This window comes from Nanorana parkeri, unplaced genomic scaffold (genome assembly GCF_000935625.1).
Source record: "Nanorana parkeri isolate BGI_ZX_2015 unplaced genomic scaffold, ASM93562v1 scaffold276, whole genome shotgun sequence".
Classification (NCBI taxonomy): Eukaryota; Metazoa; Chordata; class Amphibia; order Anura; family Dicroglossidae; genus Nanorana; species Nanorana parkeri.
Genome location: NW_017306544.1, coordinates 859209 through 877711, shown reverse-complemented (window position 1 = coordinate 877711; position 18503 = coordinate 859209). Strand labels below are relative to the sequence as shown.

The window sequence follows — 18503 nt, the reverse complement described above, 5'->3', positions numbered from 1 at the left end:
TGAACCACATACTCAAGATAAGGCCCAACAAGTGTTTTGTATGGTGGTAGAATTATGGATTTGTCTCTTGAGTAAATTCTCTTTTTTTAAATATTTAAAGTCTCTCGCAGGACCACCAAATGTGACAGAGCCTACATATCCACAATTCATCCAACACAGTGGAGAGTGGGTTGGAAAAATCATTGCAAGTCTCTGAGGGGTATAGCACCATTTGTGTAGAAGCCTCTGAAGTGATTCCCAGTGGTTTATGCATTTGGACACTTTCAGAGGCCAACGTACAGTACAGTTCCATTTTTCGCCAGTCAGCAAAAGTTTTAGTTCTTTTTCCAACATTCCATGGATGGTAACTTGCCAGAGAAGTGTAAGCCAGACAGCATGTTGGTAGGAGATACCTTTTTGGGTAGGTTCACAGTCTCTGAGAAAGGATAAGATTTTCCTGATTATAATGATTGTCTCTTGCAAAGTAGAGAGATAATGCCTGAGCCAAAGATACTTGTAGAAGTTTCTGTGTGGAAGGAAGTATTTTTGATGTAGTTCTTCAACTGAGTCAAGGCGGTTATTGGCATAAAGATCCCCAATGTGATGGATGCCTAAAACTTTCCAGGAGACTAGCTGCAAATCCATGAAAAGAGTGTCTGTGGTAGATAGCAGAATGTACTGTAGGATATGCAGCAGAATGTACTGTAGGATATGCAGATCAGAAAGAGGGGAGGCTTTTGCCAAAGAGTTCCAAACCTGTTTGACTGACTGTTGTGGTCGTGACAGTGGTCGTGACAGTGTCTAAAGAAGACTTCCTGGTATTAAGACTTATATAGATAGCACATATTTTTTTGGAGTTTGCCACAGTTTATCAGAAGATGGGACCCACCACTGCTTAGCCTGTTCTAGAATGTAGCCTTTATAGTATTTGACTACGCCAGAGGACCCCATGCGTGCTTGAAATCTCAGATCATATAAGTAGGGCCTAGGGATTCATATTTTTTTCCAGTCATATAAAGGAATTCACTGTCTGTTGGAGTTCGAGGGTTAGTGGTAAAATAAGTATGGGTAAGGCACAGGCCAGGTGGAGGATATGTGGGGAGGACAATCATGATCCTTCCATTGTGATCCTTCCAGCCCAGGAAGCTGGGGTACATTGTAAATCCTTGCAAAGGTCTTTGAATTTGTTTAGAAGTGGGATATATTTGATATGGAATTGTCTAAAGCTGAGGGAAGTCCATATAATATCTAAGTACTTCAGGGAAACAACAGAAGCTCACGAGAAGGGGAAAATGTGAGTAACACTAGCATGCAGCTGATACAGTAAATTGATTGCTAGGATTTGAGATTTGGAGTTATTGACTTTACAAGGAGATGTTTCCAAAGTTGGTCAAAATGTCTTGCACTACAGGGAGAGAATGCATGGGGTCAGTTGAGGAAAATGTTAAATCATCTGTATATAATCCTATTTTATACTCTGCACCACCAACCTTGAGCCCAGTGACAGCAGTGCATGCATGGGTCGTCTCCACCAGGGGTTCATTAACCAATGCGAAAATCAGTGGTGACAGTACAGCCCTGTCTAGTACTATTAGTAATACTGAATGGAGCAGACAGTAGACCATATTGCCTGATGAAGGGACCCTGCTTGATCTCGAAATGTTGCTTTATTCTGTGATGAGATATGATTGATTAACACCAATAAAGCTGTTTTTCATGATGAAGATGACAGTGTGCTGGTGACTCACTTCCTTGGTCTGGTGGCACACTCCACTTGCCACTACAGCACCCACAAGGAGATAACCGGGGATACACCAGTCTGGTGTGCAATGGGACATCTGCATTGACAGACAGTAGACCAGACGCCCATTCTCCGGTGCTGGGATTGGTGTACAGAACATCAATGGCTGAACCAAAAAAGCCTGTGAGGCCAATTTTTCAGAACTGCTTTCAGGTATTCCCAGTGCACCCAATCAAAGGCCTTCCCTGTGTCTAAGGACAGTAGCAGGGAAGGTATGCAGGAATGTTTCACCCATTGGAGAAGATTCATGGGTCCATCCGGGGCTTGACATCTAAAGACAAACCCAACTTGGTCAGATTTTAACAGTCAGGGGCTGGGTAAGGGATAATGAACCGCAGTCTGTTGGCTATCAGTTTGGCATGAACTTTATAGACCCATATCTCTTCTGAACACAGATCTCCATTTGCTGGGTCTTAAGCAGGCTTGTTAGGCTTTGGAATTGTAACTATGAGCACTGCATGTGACTCTTTAAGGAAATGGCCAGAAGTAGCTGTGTCGTTAGCAGGTGAGGGGCAAAAGTATCTGAAAAGGTTTTGTAGTATGAAGAGCTAAAGCCATCCAGAACTGGGTTCTTATGCAGAGGAAGGCTAAAAAGTATTTTTGTGACTTAAGCCAATGAAAGAGGTTTTGTTAGTGTGGTTAGTTGGTCAAAGGAAACCTTAAGGACATTCAGGGAGCCAAGAAAGCATTGGAAATCTGCTGGTGTAGGATTAAGGGCATTAACAGAGTTTTTCAAGTTATACAGAGAGAAATAAAATGAACTAAAGCAATATCCTATATCAAGGGGATTGGGGACTCAGGAAAGGGATTCTAGTCTTTTCCATTCGATGTTTGTTTATATTGTTTAGCCAAAAAGGCCCTGGCATTATTCCCTTGGGAATAGAATAAGAGTTTCATTAGTTTCCACATAAAATCATATTGGGAGGTGAGGAGTAGACTATGTTTGATGCAAAGGCCCAGGAGTTTCTCAGTAGTTTTGGTGTCATACTGCTGTTTATTACCCTTTTCTAAGTTACAAATCTGATCAATAATATCAAGCGGGTAATGTTTACACCTTTTATTCTGGTAAGCTCCTTATCAGTAAACCTCTAACAAAAGTTTTATGGGCATTACATACCAATATATTAACCTGTACTGATACAGAATTGACTTGGAAAAAAAGACAATATTTCAGATCTAATATGTTCCTTGTATTTCGAGTTGGAGAGTAAGCTGGTGTTCATCCTCCAAACAGTAGAAGAGTGAGGTTGGGGTCAGAAAAAGTCAATTGAATAGAAGTGTGATCCATTCAAGTAATTCAATCTATTTCTGCCTTCCAGATCTGTTAAAGGGTGAATTTGTCTACCAGGAACATATCGTCTGGATATGTAAGCTGCATATGGGAAAATAAATTAAGTCCTTTTCTTTGCTCTGCAGGCATCACCACTCATCATGGAGGTGGTCTAAAGTATAAAAGGAAAATAAGGTATAGTGAGGTTGCGGCACCTACCTCTGTTGGAGGTGTCCAGTTCTGTGTTGATAATTTCATTAAAATCTCTACATAGGCAGAGGCAGTCTTGTGTATAGAACCAATCTTATGTATTAAGCTGGTTAGAAATTTATTTTGGTTAATAATAGTGGAATATACTGTAAGTTAGCAATAGTAGCTATGTTATCATTGAGAGAGGCTACGAAAAATGATGTATCTGTCATTGGGATTCGTGAGAACATCATGCAGTTGGAAAGCCGACAATTTTTTTATGCTATCATAACCATTTTATTTTTCCAATCAAAGTTGGCAAAGAAACAGAGTCATCACTGGGTTTACGAAGGGGGGGTGTTTGTCTTTGTAAAAACGAGTTTCTTGTACACAATTTAAGGGCACAGGCCTCTCGCCATAGTAGGGAATGTTTAAGTGGTCTATTAAGCTCTTAGTCATTTAAGAGCTTATCTTAAATATCGTAGCGTATCGGTAGAAATGCATGTGAATGCCATAACAGCCCCAGGTAGGCTAGAGAGGCCCAACCAGAAGAGCAGTTGTTTTTTTTCAATGACATAATGCTTAATGAGACCATATGAACAGTCAAACTGGTAACAAGAAATTGGCTGGAGATAAAGTAAAAGAAAATAAACAGGCAAAAAAAACTGTAGTACAAACCCAACACTGGGGGAATGAGAGCAAGTTATACCAGGCTTCAGGGCTGGGATCTCCGTAATGTGGTCCTGGCACTATCTTGTAGCGTAAGGCAGTGACACCCGTTTAGTATTGTAGAATTCAAAGAGTAATTCAGGCTGTGGGCCACTCCATAGAGATGTGAGAAGCAATGTCTCATATGGGCATGGGTCTAGGGGTGGAAAAAAAGATGACCATCCTTAGAGCCTCTTAGCACCATCCCATTGTGAGGTGTTAGAATGGTGATTATCTTGTCTTAGTAGCAAGTAGCCAAGCAAATTTATGGGTAGTCCCCTTTTAGGATATTGTGTCATCTTTGAGAACCCTGGTAATGTAGGCAAATTCCTTATGCCTCTGGGCAGTAGCTGCCTACATGTCAGAAAAACAGTAAAAAAAAAAATTATCTGAGCATAAAGGGCTGTTTTCTTTACCACAACCATATTTTTTTTTCTGAAAGAAGTCGATTCTGGTTAAAACATCCCTAGGGATTAAATCTAGAAAGTGTTTTGGTTTATAAAGTCTGTGAGCTCTTGTCAATAAGGAGACCAGGATTTTGAGGTCAAGTAAGCAAAGTTGTTGCAGATATGTATTGAGCCTCTGAATAGGCTGACCATATTTCCTTGATCCAAAAACGGGACATTGGGATGACAAAAACAGGACGGTTTTATTATTCCGTATTCTTGAACAGTAAGATAACAAAAGTATTATGACAATATAGTAGATGTGTACAGCATAAAGTTTTGGACAAAATGAATTATTACGCAGTTTCGTATTCGTAGGCAATGAGCCTCCGAATCTGAAACTGCACATTGAAAAAAAAAATGTACGTCGGCCATATTGACCCTTTTAAAATAGAGACTAAAAACTCCTCAATCTCTTTTTCTGCATCCACTGTTATAAATGAACAAGAATCCTCTATACTGAGTGTTCCTGTTCATTCATAAACTGAATAAAGTTTTTACTATGTACACAATTGTAGCAATCACCCCCTGAAGGAGCCACTGGATATGAGTTAGGGTTCTCCTGCCTGTTAGATGCCAGCTCTTTTCCTTAGCTCCAGCAATACCGACACTTCTAGGATAGAAGAGGCTTGAGTTGTGGGGTCTTTTTAGTATTTCTTGCTCAGTATCAACTAGGAGGGAGAGTTTGGGTTGCAGGATAACCAAAGTACAAAAATAGAGGATAGTGTCTTCACTATTAGCAACAGTAGTAACCGGTAGCAGCAGGCCCTAAAGGGGGAGAGTGAGCGGAATAGATTGTTTCACCAGGGAAAAGTTCAAGACTTTGAGGGAGAACAGTCACAGGACTTGCAGTGCACCAACTGGCTTCTCATCTGTATAATATCTGAATATAGGGTGAGAGATCTCTTACAGGGTCACCAGCTACTCTGTGACACTCCTCAGTAAGCAGATTCTTCCTGCAGCCCAGCTTTCATCAGGTTTCTTCTCAGTAAAATCTTATGGCTCTGGGTCCCCAGCATCTGGGCCAGGCATCCTGCAGCACACAGATGACCTACCAGGGAGAAACCCCAGGGAGAGTTCTGGAAAGTGCTCCCAAATATTTATCACCTTTCTCCAGCCATACCTCTGAGTGAGCCTGCTCAGGGATTGGTCAGAGTCAGATACATATTCATAGTCTGAGGATTGATTCTCCCACACTGTATGCTGGGGCCCCAACCGAGCAACCGGTAGAATCAATCAATCCACCAAACTTAGGGATACCGGCAGATCTCAGAGCAATCGGCATCCAGACTGATTACAGTCCTGATATAACACTAAATCTAGTAGCGACAAAGCAGAGGGCACTACACAATCGTAAATGAAAAGGAAGTGATGCAGATCACTTCCTATTCATTCATAACTTGATAATTCAAGCCGTGATTTGTCATAATTGTGATGATTATGGCTTACAGCTCATGAAAAACCCAAGAACCCCAAATCCACAACCTCAAAAAAGTAGATTATTACATGCAATCAATAAAACAAGGATTGTACATAGAACAATATCGGACCTCTGAAAAGTACAAGCATGCATATGTACTCAGTACTTGGTTTGGGCCCCTTTTGCAGAACTTACTGCAATTACTTTTGCACGATATTCTAATTATTCGAGTTTCACCTGTACATGGTGAGTCATACTATGTTCAGTTATTTACAAACATTTAGCGATTACTGACCGCTGAGTGTTTTTATACCTGTGATCTCAGGTGGCTCCAATTCTCTCAGCTTGCCTTCCCTGAACTTCCTGTCCAGTACAAGATCACAAGGGGACAGGACAGTCACCAACAGCTGTCCATCTACTAGGTGGCAGAAGGGGAAGAAGAAAGCAAGGGGGTGCCTTGCCTTTCTGTGCCTGTGCATTTGTGGAGAAGCACACAACTTATTAGCACACACTAATTGATTGTAAGTGATTTAATCCGCATTTGAAATAGCTTAAAAACATTTTGACTTTGATATCACTCTGAGCTTGAATCTAATTAAACGTTTGCTCTCATAGAGCTGTTCGTTGATGCCCTGTGCACATCACAATTGTATTTTTTATAGTTTTAAAGTCAGTTTAATAGTCACAGTAAAAATATATTTCATGAAAATACTTCCACCTGAATTTATGGCCTCAGAAACACTCTTTTAAAATCAATGCATATCCCAAGGACTGGTATCAATGGTGTACATTGCCAAAGTTATAGGCTTACCTTACTCTTCATAAACACAGATCCTCTCTGTCTTTTTTCTTCTTCCTTCTCGTGCTTTTTCAGGTACTTTTTTTTCGCCAGATAGGCCTTGTTGGGGTCCAGCCCAGTCTAGCAAATGGAAAAAAACAAATTAAAGAATGTTGCATAAATATAACTATTTGTAGCTCAAACATACACTATATTACCAAAAGTATTGGGACGCCTGACTTTACATGCACATGAACTTTAATGGCATCCCGGTCTTAGTCTGTAGGGTTCAATATTGAGTTGGCCCACCCTTTGCAGCCATAACAGCTTCAACTCTTCTGGGAAGGCTGTCCACAAGGTTTAGAAGTGTGTCTATGGGAATGTTTGACCATTCTTCCAGAAGCACATTTGTGAGGTCAGGTACTGATTTTGGATGAGAAGTCCTGGCTCGCAGTCTCCACTCTAATTCAACCCAAAGGTGTTCTATTGGGTTGAGGTCAGGACTCTGAGCAGGCTAGTCAAGTTCATGCACCCCACACTCCTCCTGGCAACCGCCAAACCAGACACATCCATCGGATTGCCAGACAGAGAAGCGTGATTCATTACTCCAGAGAACACATCTCCGCTTTAAACCACTGCATTCGACGCTTTGCATTGCACTTGGTGATGTAAGGCTTGGATGCAGCTGCTCAGCTATGGTGTGGGGTTGTCTTTCAGAGGTTGGGCTTGGCTCCTAAGTTCCAATGAAGGGAACTCTCAACATACCAAGACGCTTTGGACAATTTCATGCTTTTTTTTTTCTTTTAACACAACGTTGCTATCACATAGGGGGTTAAGTGACAGGTCCTCTTTATAGAGACATCCAAGACCCCTAATGTCACCTAGCGACCCCCAGAGAAGCTGATGAAGCAGAGATCTGCTTTGCCAGCTTCTCTCTGGCTTGTGTAGCCGGGAATAACAGCTGAATGCGGAAGTGATGTAATATACATCACTTTCTGCATTCTGACACTGGAGAGGAGATCAAAGACTGAGCTTTCTCTGACCTCTGGTGACAGAGCCGATGTGCTGGTCCCGGCCCGCACTGGGCACAGCGGGTTGGGGTGCTGCGTGCGAGTGGGGGCGGGGAAGGACGTCTTAAAACGCCCACCCGCATCTACAAGGCACCTGTCCGTCTATTTAGTTTCCCCTAATGCCTCATAAACTCTAGAGCCGCATCTGGGTGCATTTGGTCAGTAACACCAACACCAAAGCTTGGAAGTAACAAAATTTGGTTCTACTTCTAGTATAGGCTGGTGAACTTAATATTAGAGTGGAGTGTTATTTTGCTTTCCATCCACTTTCAGCAATAGAAAATTGTCATGTAGGTTAATGGAATAGTTTACCTTCTTGATGACTTTCTGTCGAAATATTTCTGAATTTGCAAAGTATAACGGGGAACAGTAATTGACAATTTTAATACCATCAATAGACTGTACCTAAAAAAATAAAATAAAAAATAGTTTAGACAGTGAGTAAAGATGGGTGTTGTCTCACAAATCTGTACATATAGCAGCACCTTTGCTTAAACACAATTCTGAACATGAGCTTCGCTAACAGTGGGCACCCAGGACAGATGCCCCACATGTCTTGCAACAGCTTCGCCACCTGTCAGACCTCAGACCCATCAGCATATTGAAGAGCTGAGGGAAACTTTCTTAGGCGCCTCCTCATCTCTGTTAAGACAAGGTTGAGGGGAATCCTTGGAAAACTTCCCCTCAATTGTTGTGGAATTCAGTCAACACCACTTCTCTTACGATGGGATGACAAGGATGTTTATTAGCACAATCATATGGGACACTCCAAGGAGAATGCCCCTCTGCATGTTCTACAATAGAGCTATTTATACAGTGTTGGGAGCACACACATAATGATCATTAGCAATCACATACATTATGAACAACAAGACAAGGTACAGGATAACCTTTGACATATGCTACCAGATGGTCATGGTCATAAAACCTTTACATGTTCCCATTATAGTTACTCCAAGAGGTCTTGGAGAGTTCATGACACAGGTTTGAACCATAATTTGTTTCAGGTTTATTGCAGATAGGAATATATGGATCTTTATTCGATATTCAAGATTCAGGTTCATAATGTGCTAAGTGTCACTGAGCCTGAGCTATTGTGAGTCAAGAAGAGAGGCAGGAAGTTGTGCCGGGGCTGTTTTGATTTGGGGGTAGATTTGCACTTCTGAAGGATTTACACTTGATAGGGGAATTTGTGTGTGGGGGTTCTGGGAGTGTGATATTTGTTTAGCCCCTGCACTTGTGCATTACACACACCCCAGATCTCTGCAATCTGTGTGTTACATACTCCTGATCTCTACATTCTGTATGCTACACACACCCCTGACCCCTGCACTCTGTACATTACACACCCCTGCACCCCACACTCTGTGTGTTACTCACCCCTGACCCCTGCACTTTGTGAGTTGCACACCTATGACCCTTACTCTCTGTGTGTTACACACTCCTAAACCTTGCACTCTGTACATTACACACCCCTGACCTAACCCACTGTGTGTTGCACTGACCCCTACAAGCATATGTAATGGAAGAGATGATTGTGCCTGTGTGACTCTCGCTTTCAACAGTGAAGCATTTATTGTGGGTAAAAGGACTGTAGCATATGTGTGCAGCCTATAAACTGAGGAGCTTAGGTTTTATTTAACCATGCCACTTTAAGCACCTCCCACATTTTATCACAATTCGGCCACTTCTACCATTCGCCACGCTATGTTATGCATGCCACTCCTCTCCTTAAGGTGCCCCCAGGCCATTCACAATCCTAGCACTGCCTCTGACTCTAAAAATACATAAGATGTATACAGTACATTTGTTACTAAAATGTAAAAAGGAGTTGATTATAAAAATATCAGACTGACTGTGGCAAATTAGATTTACTTAGAGAGAGCATTTAGAAAAAATATACTCTTACTATAAGTAATTAAGGCAAATAGTTAAAATTGTTTTACTCTACCTTGCTGTACTCTTTGGGGTTCTTGTATATATCAGTAGAAGAAATCTGACCCAATGCTGATCCATTTCGACTGACACAGGAGAGAAAATACACATAACAATTTATTAGTAAATACTTGTGCTTCGTTCACAGTTAACTTTAACATGAATCCTTAACTTTTCTGACATGGAAGAATATAATATATGACAGAAGTGCTTTTAAACCAGTTAGCAAATAGCTTGATTGTTCTTCTAGTGTTTACTAAACATTAGAGAAAAAAACCTATTACAGTATATTACTGCATCAATTACAATTTACAAACAAGAACAAAAATAGTAAGGCAATTTATAGTGTTAGCACATTATCTTTTTGATAAAAAGTTTGGATAACCAACCCACCGAGGCATTGGTGGGTATGGATGGGTATACCCCTCAGTTAGGGGTTGCTGAGCAGTTGGGGAGTGTTGGCATATATTGTTGGCATCTATTAATGTAATATAGAAAAAGGGCAGAGGGGCAGATTTTAGAAAATGAGTGGGGAAGAATTAAGTAAAGTATGAAAAAGGGTCAAAAACAAAAAAGGCCGGGGGGGGAGGGGGGTTAGAGATTGGGGAACTGGCATGTAGCACATTTGGTATTTACATCTACAGGAACATGCAAGCTAGACCTATTGGTTGGATACATGCAATCTGGGGAACCATACCCTAAGAAATTTAGAATAATAATAATTCTTCCTGGTACAAGGACAGATGTTTCCCGGCTCTAGTGATCGTTTGCCTAGTGGCAAGAAATATAGATGTAAAAAGTTTTCTTTTGTGTTTATTTAGGGCTGTGATCTATCTATTTAGCAAAACATCCTAATATTTTCTGTTAAGATTATGATGAACAATGGAGCACATCAAACTGTAGATTTCTATCTAGAGTTACCGTTAACTTTTTGTTCAAAGAAGTCTTGCCTTGTATTATTTTTCACAGATCACTCCCCTTCCTCCCACAGTGTATGCTGCTTTTTATCTCATACTTCTGTGTGCAGTACAAGCTGAGTTACAGACTTTGACACTTCACTCCTCTTCATTCCTGACCATGGTCTGCAAAGTAGATGGCCTCTTGATTAGCAACCTTAATCTTACTGTGTCAGTGCTTTCCATGCACAAGCAAGGTCAAACAGGAATGCTAAGAGAGGAAACACACTCACATGAATCAGCCCAGTGAGATTAGAGCCATCAGTCAAGAGGCCATCTACTTTGCGGAGCATGGTCAGGAATAATGAGGTGTGAGGTGTCAAATTCTGTAACTTTGTTTCCACATCATGCAGAAGCATGGAATAAAAAGCAACATACACTGTTTGAGTTAGGTGACTAAGCTGTGAAAAATAAAACTACTTCTCTAAGCCATTTCCCCATAGAAAATATTAAAAGCATATTTGGGGGGTGTACTTTCAAACATGTTTCATGATAGATTTTAACATTAGTAGCATTCTGCCCACTACCATTGTAACATTGTCTTTAATTTACTTTCCATGATCCATACTAAAATTTGAAGTCCAAATTAAAGGGACGTATCTCACAGAATACACCAAAAGCATGAATGTTATAATTGCAGCACAGAGACAAACATATCATTAGTGTGTCTTCGATACTTAGGTTTTATTTTGTTGTAGCCCTAATTAAGGGCATTGGAATTTTGGGTATGAATTAATAAATCAATTTAGACTCCTTTGGCATGGCACTCTTTCAGTTAGTATATGCTTTTTGGTGACTTTCTAGGTACCCACTGGAGGGTAACCAGTGAGCACTCTGCATGATCACTTTCCTCTCACTACCTATATGAATGATAATTGAAGTAATTTCTTCTTTTGAAGTTGCCCTATATCTGTCAGGCAGGCAGAGATTACGTTTTTTGCTGAATTTGGGATACGTAACTGTTGGCATAAGTGAGGAGTAGGTTGTGCTTTGAAGTTCTGAATTTAGCGTTGAGCTACATTTCCAAGTTTCTCCTGTGCTTTTTGCATTTGCAATGCCGTTTTTAATCTGAATAAAGTGGTCTATTTTGACTGACTTATGGGTTTCCCACAGTCTTGTCTAGAGTAAATCAAGAAGTTATTTTGACATGGGGTACTTCAATAAATCTACTAATATCAGGATGATATAGAAGGAAGTCACTGAGTAGTCAAGATGGGGTGTAGTGTTTAAACAGGTGGCATAGGAGGATCTTTAGGTTGTGGTCTGACCAAGCAACTGTTGATTTGTTGTTATAGTTATTTGCGGTGAGATTTTGCATTGTCAATACTGTATATGTTCTGTTCTATGATGAGTATTGTGGTGCGTAAAAAATAGGTGTAGCAATGTGGCAAGAGGTTCAATTCTTGCCATGTGTCAGAAAGGCCATGATTGATTAGCAACCTGCAGAATTCCTGTGGATATTTTATATTCATTGCACAATAACAAAATGGAACTGACCTGTCTTGTGCCATGTATTATCTCTCATATGAGAATTAATGTCTGTACATGCTTTCTATATTACTACTAACTATCTGATATACATTTTGCCATGTTGTATATTTATCTATCTATCTATCTATCTATCTATCTGAGAAGTAAAGCTAAAGTAAAAAAAAAAATACTCACAATTGTGTATTGAATATGACAACCAAGACAGAAAAGCCCACACCAACAGCAACTCCATAAGGAAGACCAAGGACGAATGTGGAGAGAAAACTCACAACCCAGACACACTACAGGGACATTAAACAAACCTTGGTTAGCAATGAAAAATTAATGTAAAAGCAAACACCAAAAATATTAGCAACCTCTCTTACTTGTTTCACTGGACCCCCAGCATCTGAATCATCATTTTAGTTCCAAATAAATATTGATAGCTACATGCCAAGTCTAAACTTCTATAATCAAGCACATTTTAGCAAATGTGAATATTTCAGGATATCACAAAATAATGATTTTACCTTATTTCCCCTAATTATTTGATACCTAATATATTAGCTTATTTAATCTATAGATATGGGTGTTATGACATATGCCTTAATGTTAGTGTCTTGAGGAGAAAATTATCGCTCCCTCTCTCCGCAGCTCTGCTGGTGCCCGGCCGGCTGCACCGAACAAGCGAGACCCAAAGCAGAGGCTGTACTGTAGTCAGGCAAATTAGGCGGCCGCCTCAGCCCATGCTGAGCCAAGGCTGGGGGTGGCGGAAAGATTCCAGAAATAGAGGCCGGGGGAGTGTGCAGTACCCCGGGGGGAGAGCCGGGGGGCAGTGGTCACAGAGGAGTTGGGAAAGGAAAGGGGTGGCACAGTAGCAGAGGAAGAGCCAGATGGGGGCGCGGTCTACACATAGGTGGCAGTGGAAGAGGAGAGAGATGGGCACAGTGGAAAAGAGAGGGGAGGGGGGGGGTAGTGGACACAGAGGCAGGGGTACGAGGGGAGAGAGATCGGCACACTAGCAGTGGAAGAGCTGGGGATTATTATTATTAATAGAGCTTATTTTCTGGCAGTGCCCCTCCCGAGACTAGATTCTGGGTCTGCACCTGATGGTGACTGGATTAATGTGAAAGTTGGTGTATGTTCCTGACGCTCGTTTGAACTGAAGAGATGGCTTGGATAAGCTGCAAAATTCTTCAACATTACAGAACATAAACTATGCATTCCTATGTTCTTTCATAAATAGTAATTTGCTTTATTATAATAACCTGTTACAATTAAGCCTTTGTGACCAGAAGAACTAAGAGTTATTTTATTGGCCGTTATATTTTAAACTGTTTGCTAGTGTATTTGAAAGTTTTCAGGGACAAAGCAAGGTTGCAAGCTTCAATTTTCTTGAACTAGACTGCGGGCATGGCTCAAACACTCATGTTGCAGAAAACTTCCTGTGTTTGTACTCCTGCATACATTGGAGCAGACTGGAGCAGTTGTGCATGCTTGTTCAGCTTCAGTTTGTTGAGTTAAGATTTGAAAATTAAAGAGAGAAGCTGATTGGTTACCATGCACAACTGCTCCAGATTTTGTCTGCTCCAGTTTTTATAAATTCCCCTCTGACTGTTTTAAAGCAGAATTTTAAGTACTTGCTGCTTTGTCAAATTAGAGAGGCTACATTTGTACAGCCAAATAGTAGGGATATTAAAACTATTGACAAACTTACACAATCAAGTTTGCTTTTACTCCAAAGGTAGAAAGGATCAGCAAGTTGCTTTAGAGAATTCTTAAGGTTCACGGCTATCAAGGCTCCTAGGACAGCCTAAAGGCAAATCAACATAGACTTAAGCATTATACAATACAATGTGAAGAAAACAAAATAGAGGATTAAAGCAATGCATGTGTAAATAAACTACTGTATTTCTACACATAGGCATAACAAACAGATTGACAAACACCTGAAAGAACTGCTATGGAAAGAATAAAAGAGAAAATCAAGCTATACCTTGGGTAAGGGTTTTAAATAGGCACCAAGGGACAGCATAGTTACCATGACCACCATCATGACTAAGAAACTGGACATCTGGGGATAAAGAAAAACACACAAGAAAATACAAGAAAAATTAAAACTACATGGTTTACCGTTATACAAAGTTTTAAAACTATACTGTGTGTGAATATGATAAGCTTAAAGCCCAACTGTGGGCACAAAACCAGATTAAAGTAGTATTACATCCTTTTGCCTCAAAAGCAACCCTTTGTCATCCAGGCCAAAAGTATGTAAGTGTCACAGGTCTAATGGACCCCAGCACTGCAACTGTGTCTGTGTCCGCTGTACTCAAAAAACAAAGTCTGGCCCAAGGTCCAGCATTTGGGGAGGCAACCTGGGCTATTGTCCAGGGCCTACACATTCTTGATGGCTCCCAAGAGCTTCCACCCAACTTCCTACAGTCTTTTAACTCTGCCATAACTCACACACAGCAGCATCACCAGGCTCTTCCTCTTTATGCAGGAACACAGACACTAGAAACTAAAGGACATAGAAAGCATGTTGTCTTTAGCTTTATGTATAGTGCAGACTTGTTTGTGTGTACGTTTATATTTATAATAAAAATGATATGTAGATGTTTGTCTGTAAGTTTTAGATTGTATGTACAGTATGTTTTTGTATATAGTACAGTGCAGGGGTGTTCCTAGCCTTTTTGCTGCCTGAAATGTCGCTCCACCAGGTAACATTAGACAAGTAAAAAAACTTGTGAAACTTAGACAAAATTGTATTTTTGCTAAAGAACAATAGAATACAAGTATTCATGTAATCTAAGATGGTAGAATATACATTATTTAGGACTTGTTCACACCAAAAGTGATGACTGGCATTTTTTAGCAATTGAGCAATGCCAGTCACCACCAGGACACATAGAAAACAATTATGTTCTATGTGCCCCGTTCACACCACAATGTAGGTATGATCTGTGGTACAGTGTGCTAGATATTAACAGTTTTTTTCGGGGGGGCTAACCTGTCATCAGGCCCGCCTTATCAAAAGATTGACCAAACAGCTATTTTGGAAGCTATTTGTTAGATCAAGTATGATCAACTAGTTGTTTGGTTAGATCTCACATAATTATAGACTTATTAAGTGATTATTGGGGGGGGGGGACTAGCCCCACTCCCCACATGCAATTGCCTGGCCAAAAAAATTTCAGGCTAATAGATCTTCATTAGATCTGGTAAGATCAAGTGCATATTTCACATAAAAACTAAGATATTAGGTGATATTACATAAGGGGACTAGCCCCCCACATGCAATTTTTTTGGTAAAACGTGATTCAGACTACTAGATCTTTGTTAGATCTGGTAAGATCAAGTGGTTTTAACGTTGGATCTCAAAGCATTACAGATAAATTAGGGATATTTGGTATCACGTAAGGAGGGCTAGCCCCCCTATAGTAAATTGTCTGGACAAAAAACATTCAGGGTAATAGATATTCATTAGATCCAGTAAGATCAAGTGGTTTTAACGTTAGATCTCAAAGCATTACAGATAGATTTTGGTTATTTGGTATTACATAAGAGGGGCTAACCCCCCATGCAATTTTCTGGTAAAATTTAATTCAGGCTAATACGTCTTCATTAGATCAGGTAAGGTCAAGTGGTTTTAATGTTAGTTCTCACATAATTACATAAATATTTCACATAAAAACAAAGATATTAGGTGATATTACATAAGGGGGCTAACCCCCCACATGCAATTTTTTGGGTAAAAAGGGATTCAGACTACTAGATCTTTGTTAGATCTGGGATGATCAAGTGGTTTTAACGTTGGATCTCAAAGCATTACAGATAAATTTGGGATATTTGGTATCACGTAAGGAGGGCTAGCCCCACTATAGTAAATTTTCTGGACAAAAAACATTCAGGCTAATAGATCTTCATTAGATCTGGTAAGATCAAGTGGTTTTAACGTTGGATCTCAAAGCATTACAGATAAATTTGGGATATTTGGTATCACGTAAGGAGGGCTAGCCCCACTATAGTAAATTTTCTGGACAAAAAACATTCAGGCTAATAGACTTTTTTGTAATTAGATTAAATAAAACATCTAGCTTATCAAGCTGTAACAAAACAGACAAGTGTATCAAACTTACCTGTAATTTTCCTTTCCTGGTGCCTATCCATCTTACCCTGAGACAAGAGATGTGGAAACACTGAAAGAGGCAGTGGATGGGAAACACTCAGTTGCATGGCCAGTGGAAACCAAGGTCAGCAGAGTGTCCGGCACGGCCAAGCTGTGCACTCCAACAAGCAGAGGTTGCTGACTGCCATTGTAAACTCTTAAATAGGGAAAGGCTCCACCAGGAAAGTGCTTTTATTCTTATTTAAATTATGATCATTACTTTCTACCACCATGTGCATGCTAGGTCTAATGGAAAAAATTACTTGATGTAACAATTATCTATTAGCCTGAATGCCTTTTTGTCAGAAAATTGCATGTGCTGGGGGGACTAGCCCTTTCTTATGTAAAACCTTATGTCTCTATATTTATGTGAAACATCTCTGTAATTATGTGAGATCTAACTTTAAAACCACTTGCTCTTACCAGATTTAACAAAGCTCTTTTAGTCTGAATGTTGTTTTTTTTTGCCAGAAAATGTAATATGGGCGGGCTAGCCCCCTTATTTAATAACAAATATCCATATTTCTCTCTAAATATGTGAGAACTAATGTTAAAACCACTTGATCTTACCGTATCTAACGCCCAGAACAACGACACACAACCCCCCAAACCATAGAACACAAAATATCCACTAGAACGCATGGGTTTAACAATAAAACTAACTAGAAGTTCAGACCCAGAACCCTAACCAGTTATTTGATCACCACCAAAAAAGAAGTGTCCCTGCAAAAAAAAAAGAGGAAGAAAAAAGGAAATCCAGTAGGAGTCACTATTTCCGAAAGGATACAAGGCCAATATCCATAAAGTACACCCCAGCATCCGTCATCCAGATAGGAGAAAAACCACGGTATCTAAAAACAACATAATTGCAACTCAAACAAGCTTGGGTTATAGTAGCAGACATGGGACCCAGATCCATATTTCCCCAGGCATAAAGAGGTGCCAGCCAGACAGTACAATAAGACTAGGCACTAATACTGTAGAGAAAGAAAAAAAAGAAAAAAATAAGAATCAAACCAGTCACCACAGAGTTTCCAGCCAGTCCCCTGCCAAAGCCGGAGTGTCAAAAAAATGAACTAAACCGGAATGCTGAACCGGCAGTCTGCTCGAATAGAACATACCGTACTGTATGTCCTTCTCCCTGAGTCTGCAGCGGACATCCACAAACGATCTCCTCCTCTCCTGGATCTCAGCAGAAAAGTCTGGAAAAAAGCATAGCTGTGCACTGCCATGACAGAGACAGGACATTTTCGGGCCACAGCCAGGACCTGATCCCATGTCCTTGTAATTTAGGAGGCAAACCAGGAAAGGCTGCGGAGGGGTACCAGGTAGAACCTTTCTCGTGTGGACTCGGTGGGCCCGCTCATCTACAAAAGCAGGAGTGAGAGAGTCCAATTCCAGCACCTTCTGGAACAAGGATTCAGCGAAGTGAGCAGGATGAGCACCCTCATCCCCTTCTGGCAGGCCCACAATCAGGACATTATTCCTCCTCATGCGATTCTTTATGTCATCCACTTTGGCAGCAAGGATACGCGCAGTATGTTGTAGATCAGTCAGCAAAGTGACATGGCTATGCACTGCATCTTCCAACTCCGACACTTGAGTCTCAGCAGTAGTTAAACGAGAGCGGATTTTATCCAGGTCATGACGAATCAAAGTGCACTCAGCCGCAAGATAGTCAATCTTAGTGGTTGCGTTACCTTGCACCCCTCGATCGCCGCCAGAATAGTGTTTGTCTCCTGGCCCTCAAGAGCAAGATTCCACAGAGTCAGATGAGAGCTGCCCTCAACTGCATAGATCTAACGAACCGCATAAGTATTGTTCAAAAATGTTGATATGGGGGGCTAACCCAGCTGAGGTATAACAATAGCCTACTCCCAAATAAAAAGGTGGTCAGTTGTGAATTAAAGTAAAAGTGCCATAGCAGACACATAAAGGCTTACATTGCTGGCTTTGCTTTAAAAAAAAACAGAAGTTGCCTGGCTGCTTTGCTGACTGCCCTTGTAGCTCTCTCATGACAGGTTCACTTTAAATGTATGTAAACGGCATTTTTTTGTTTTGTTTAGAATAGGGAGGAGTTAAGCTGGCCATACATTGTTAGATTTGCATGAACCAATCTGTTATATTAGATTGTTCATCCGAGAGTTCCTTTTATATCAGAGCCCCCTTGGGGACCCATGTGTTTGCCCCTTTACATCAGGGTCCCCCTTACATAAGCATCCCCAGAGTGCCCCCTTACAGTGTCCCCAGAGCCCACCTTACATCAGAGAGCCAAGAGTTCCACCTTACATCGCCATCCCTAGAGCCCCCCCC

General features: G+C 40.7%; 1 protein-coding gene across 1 annotated transcript in view; it reads right to left on the bottom strand.

The window, feature by feature from the left end:
- SLC26A9 (solute carrier family 26 member 9) overlaps positions 1 to 18503 on the bottom strand; it is a 66042-nt gene that overhangs the window by 17288 nt on the left and 30251 nt on the right. Inside the window, exons 10-15 of the mRNA XM_018557257.1 lie at positions 14019 to 14096; positions 13740 to 13835; positions 12218 to 12324; positions 9613 to 9682; positions 7974 to 8066; positions 6625 to 6732 (exon numbers count right to left, since the gene is read on the bottom strand). Coding sequence (XP_018412759.1) covers positions 6625 to 6732; positions 7974 to 8066; positions 9613 to 9682; positions 12218 to 12324; positions 13740 to 13835; positions 14019 to 14096 — 552 coding nt within the window. The remainder of the gene's footprint in view (positions 1 to 6624; positions 6733 to 7973; positions 8067 to 9612; positions 9683 to 12217; positions 12325 to 13739; positions 13836 to 14018; positions 14097 to 18503) is intronic.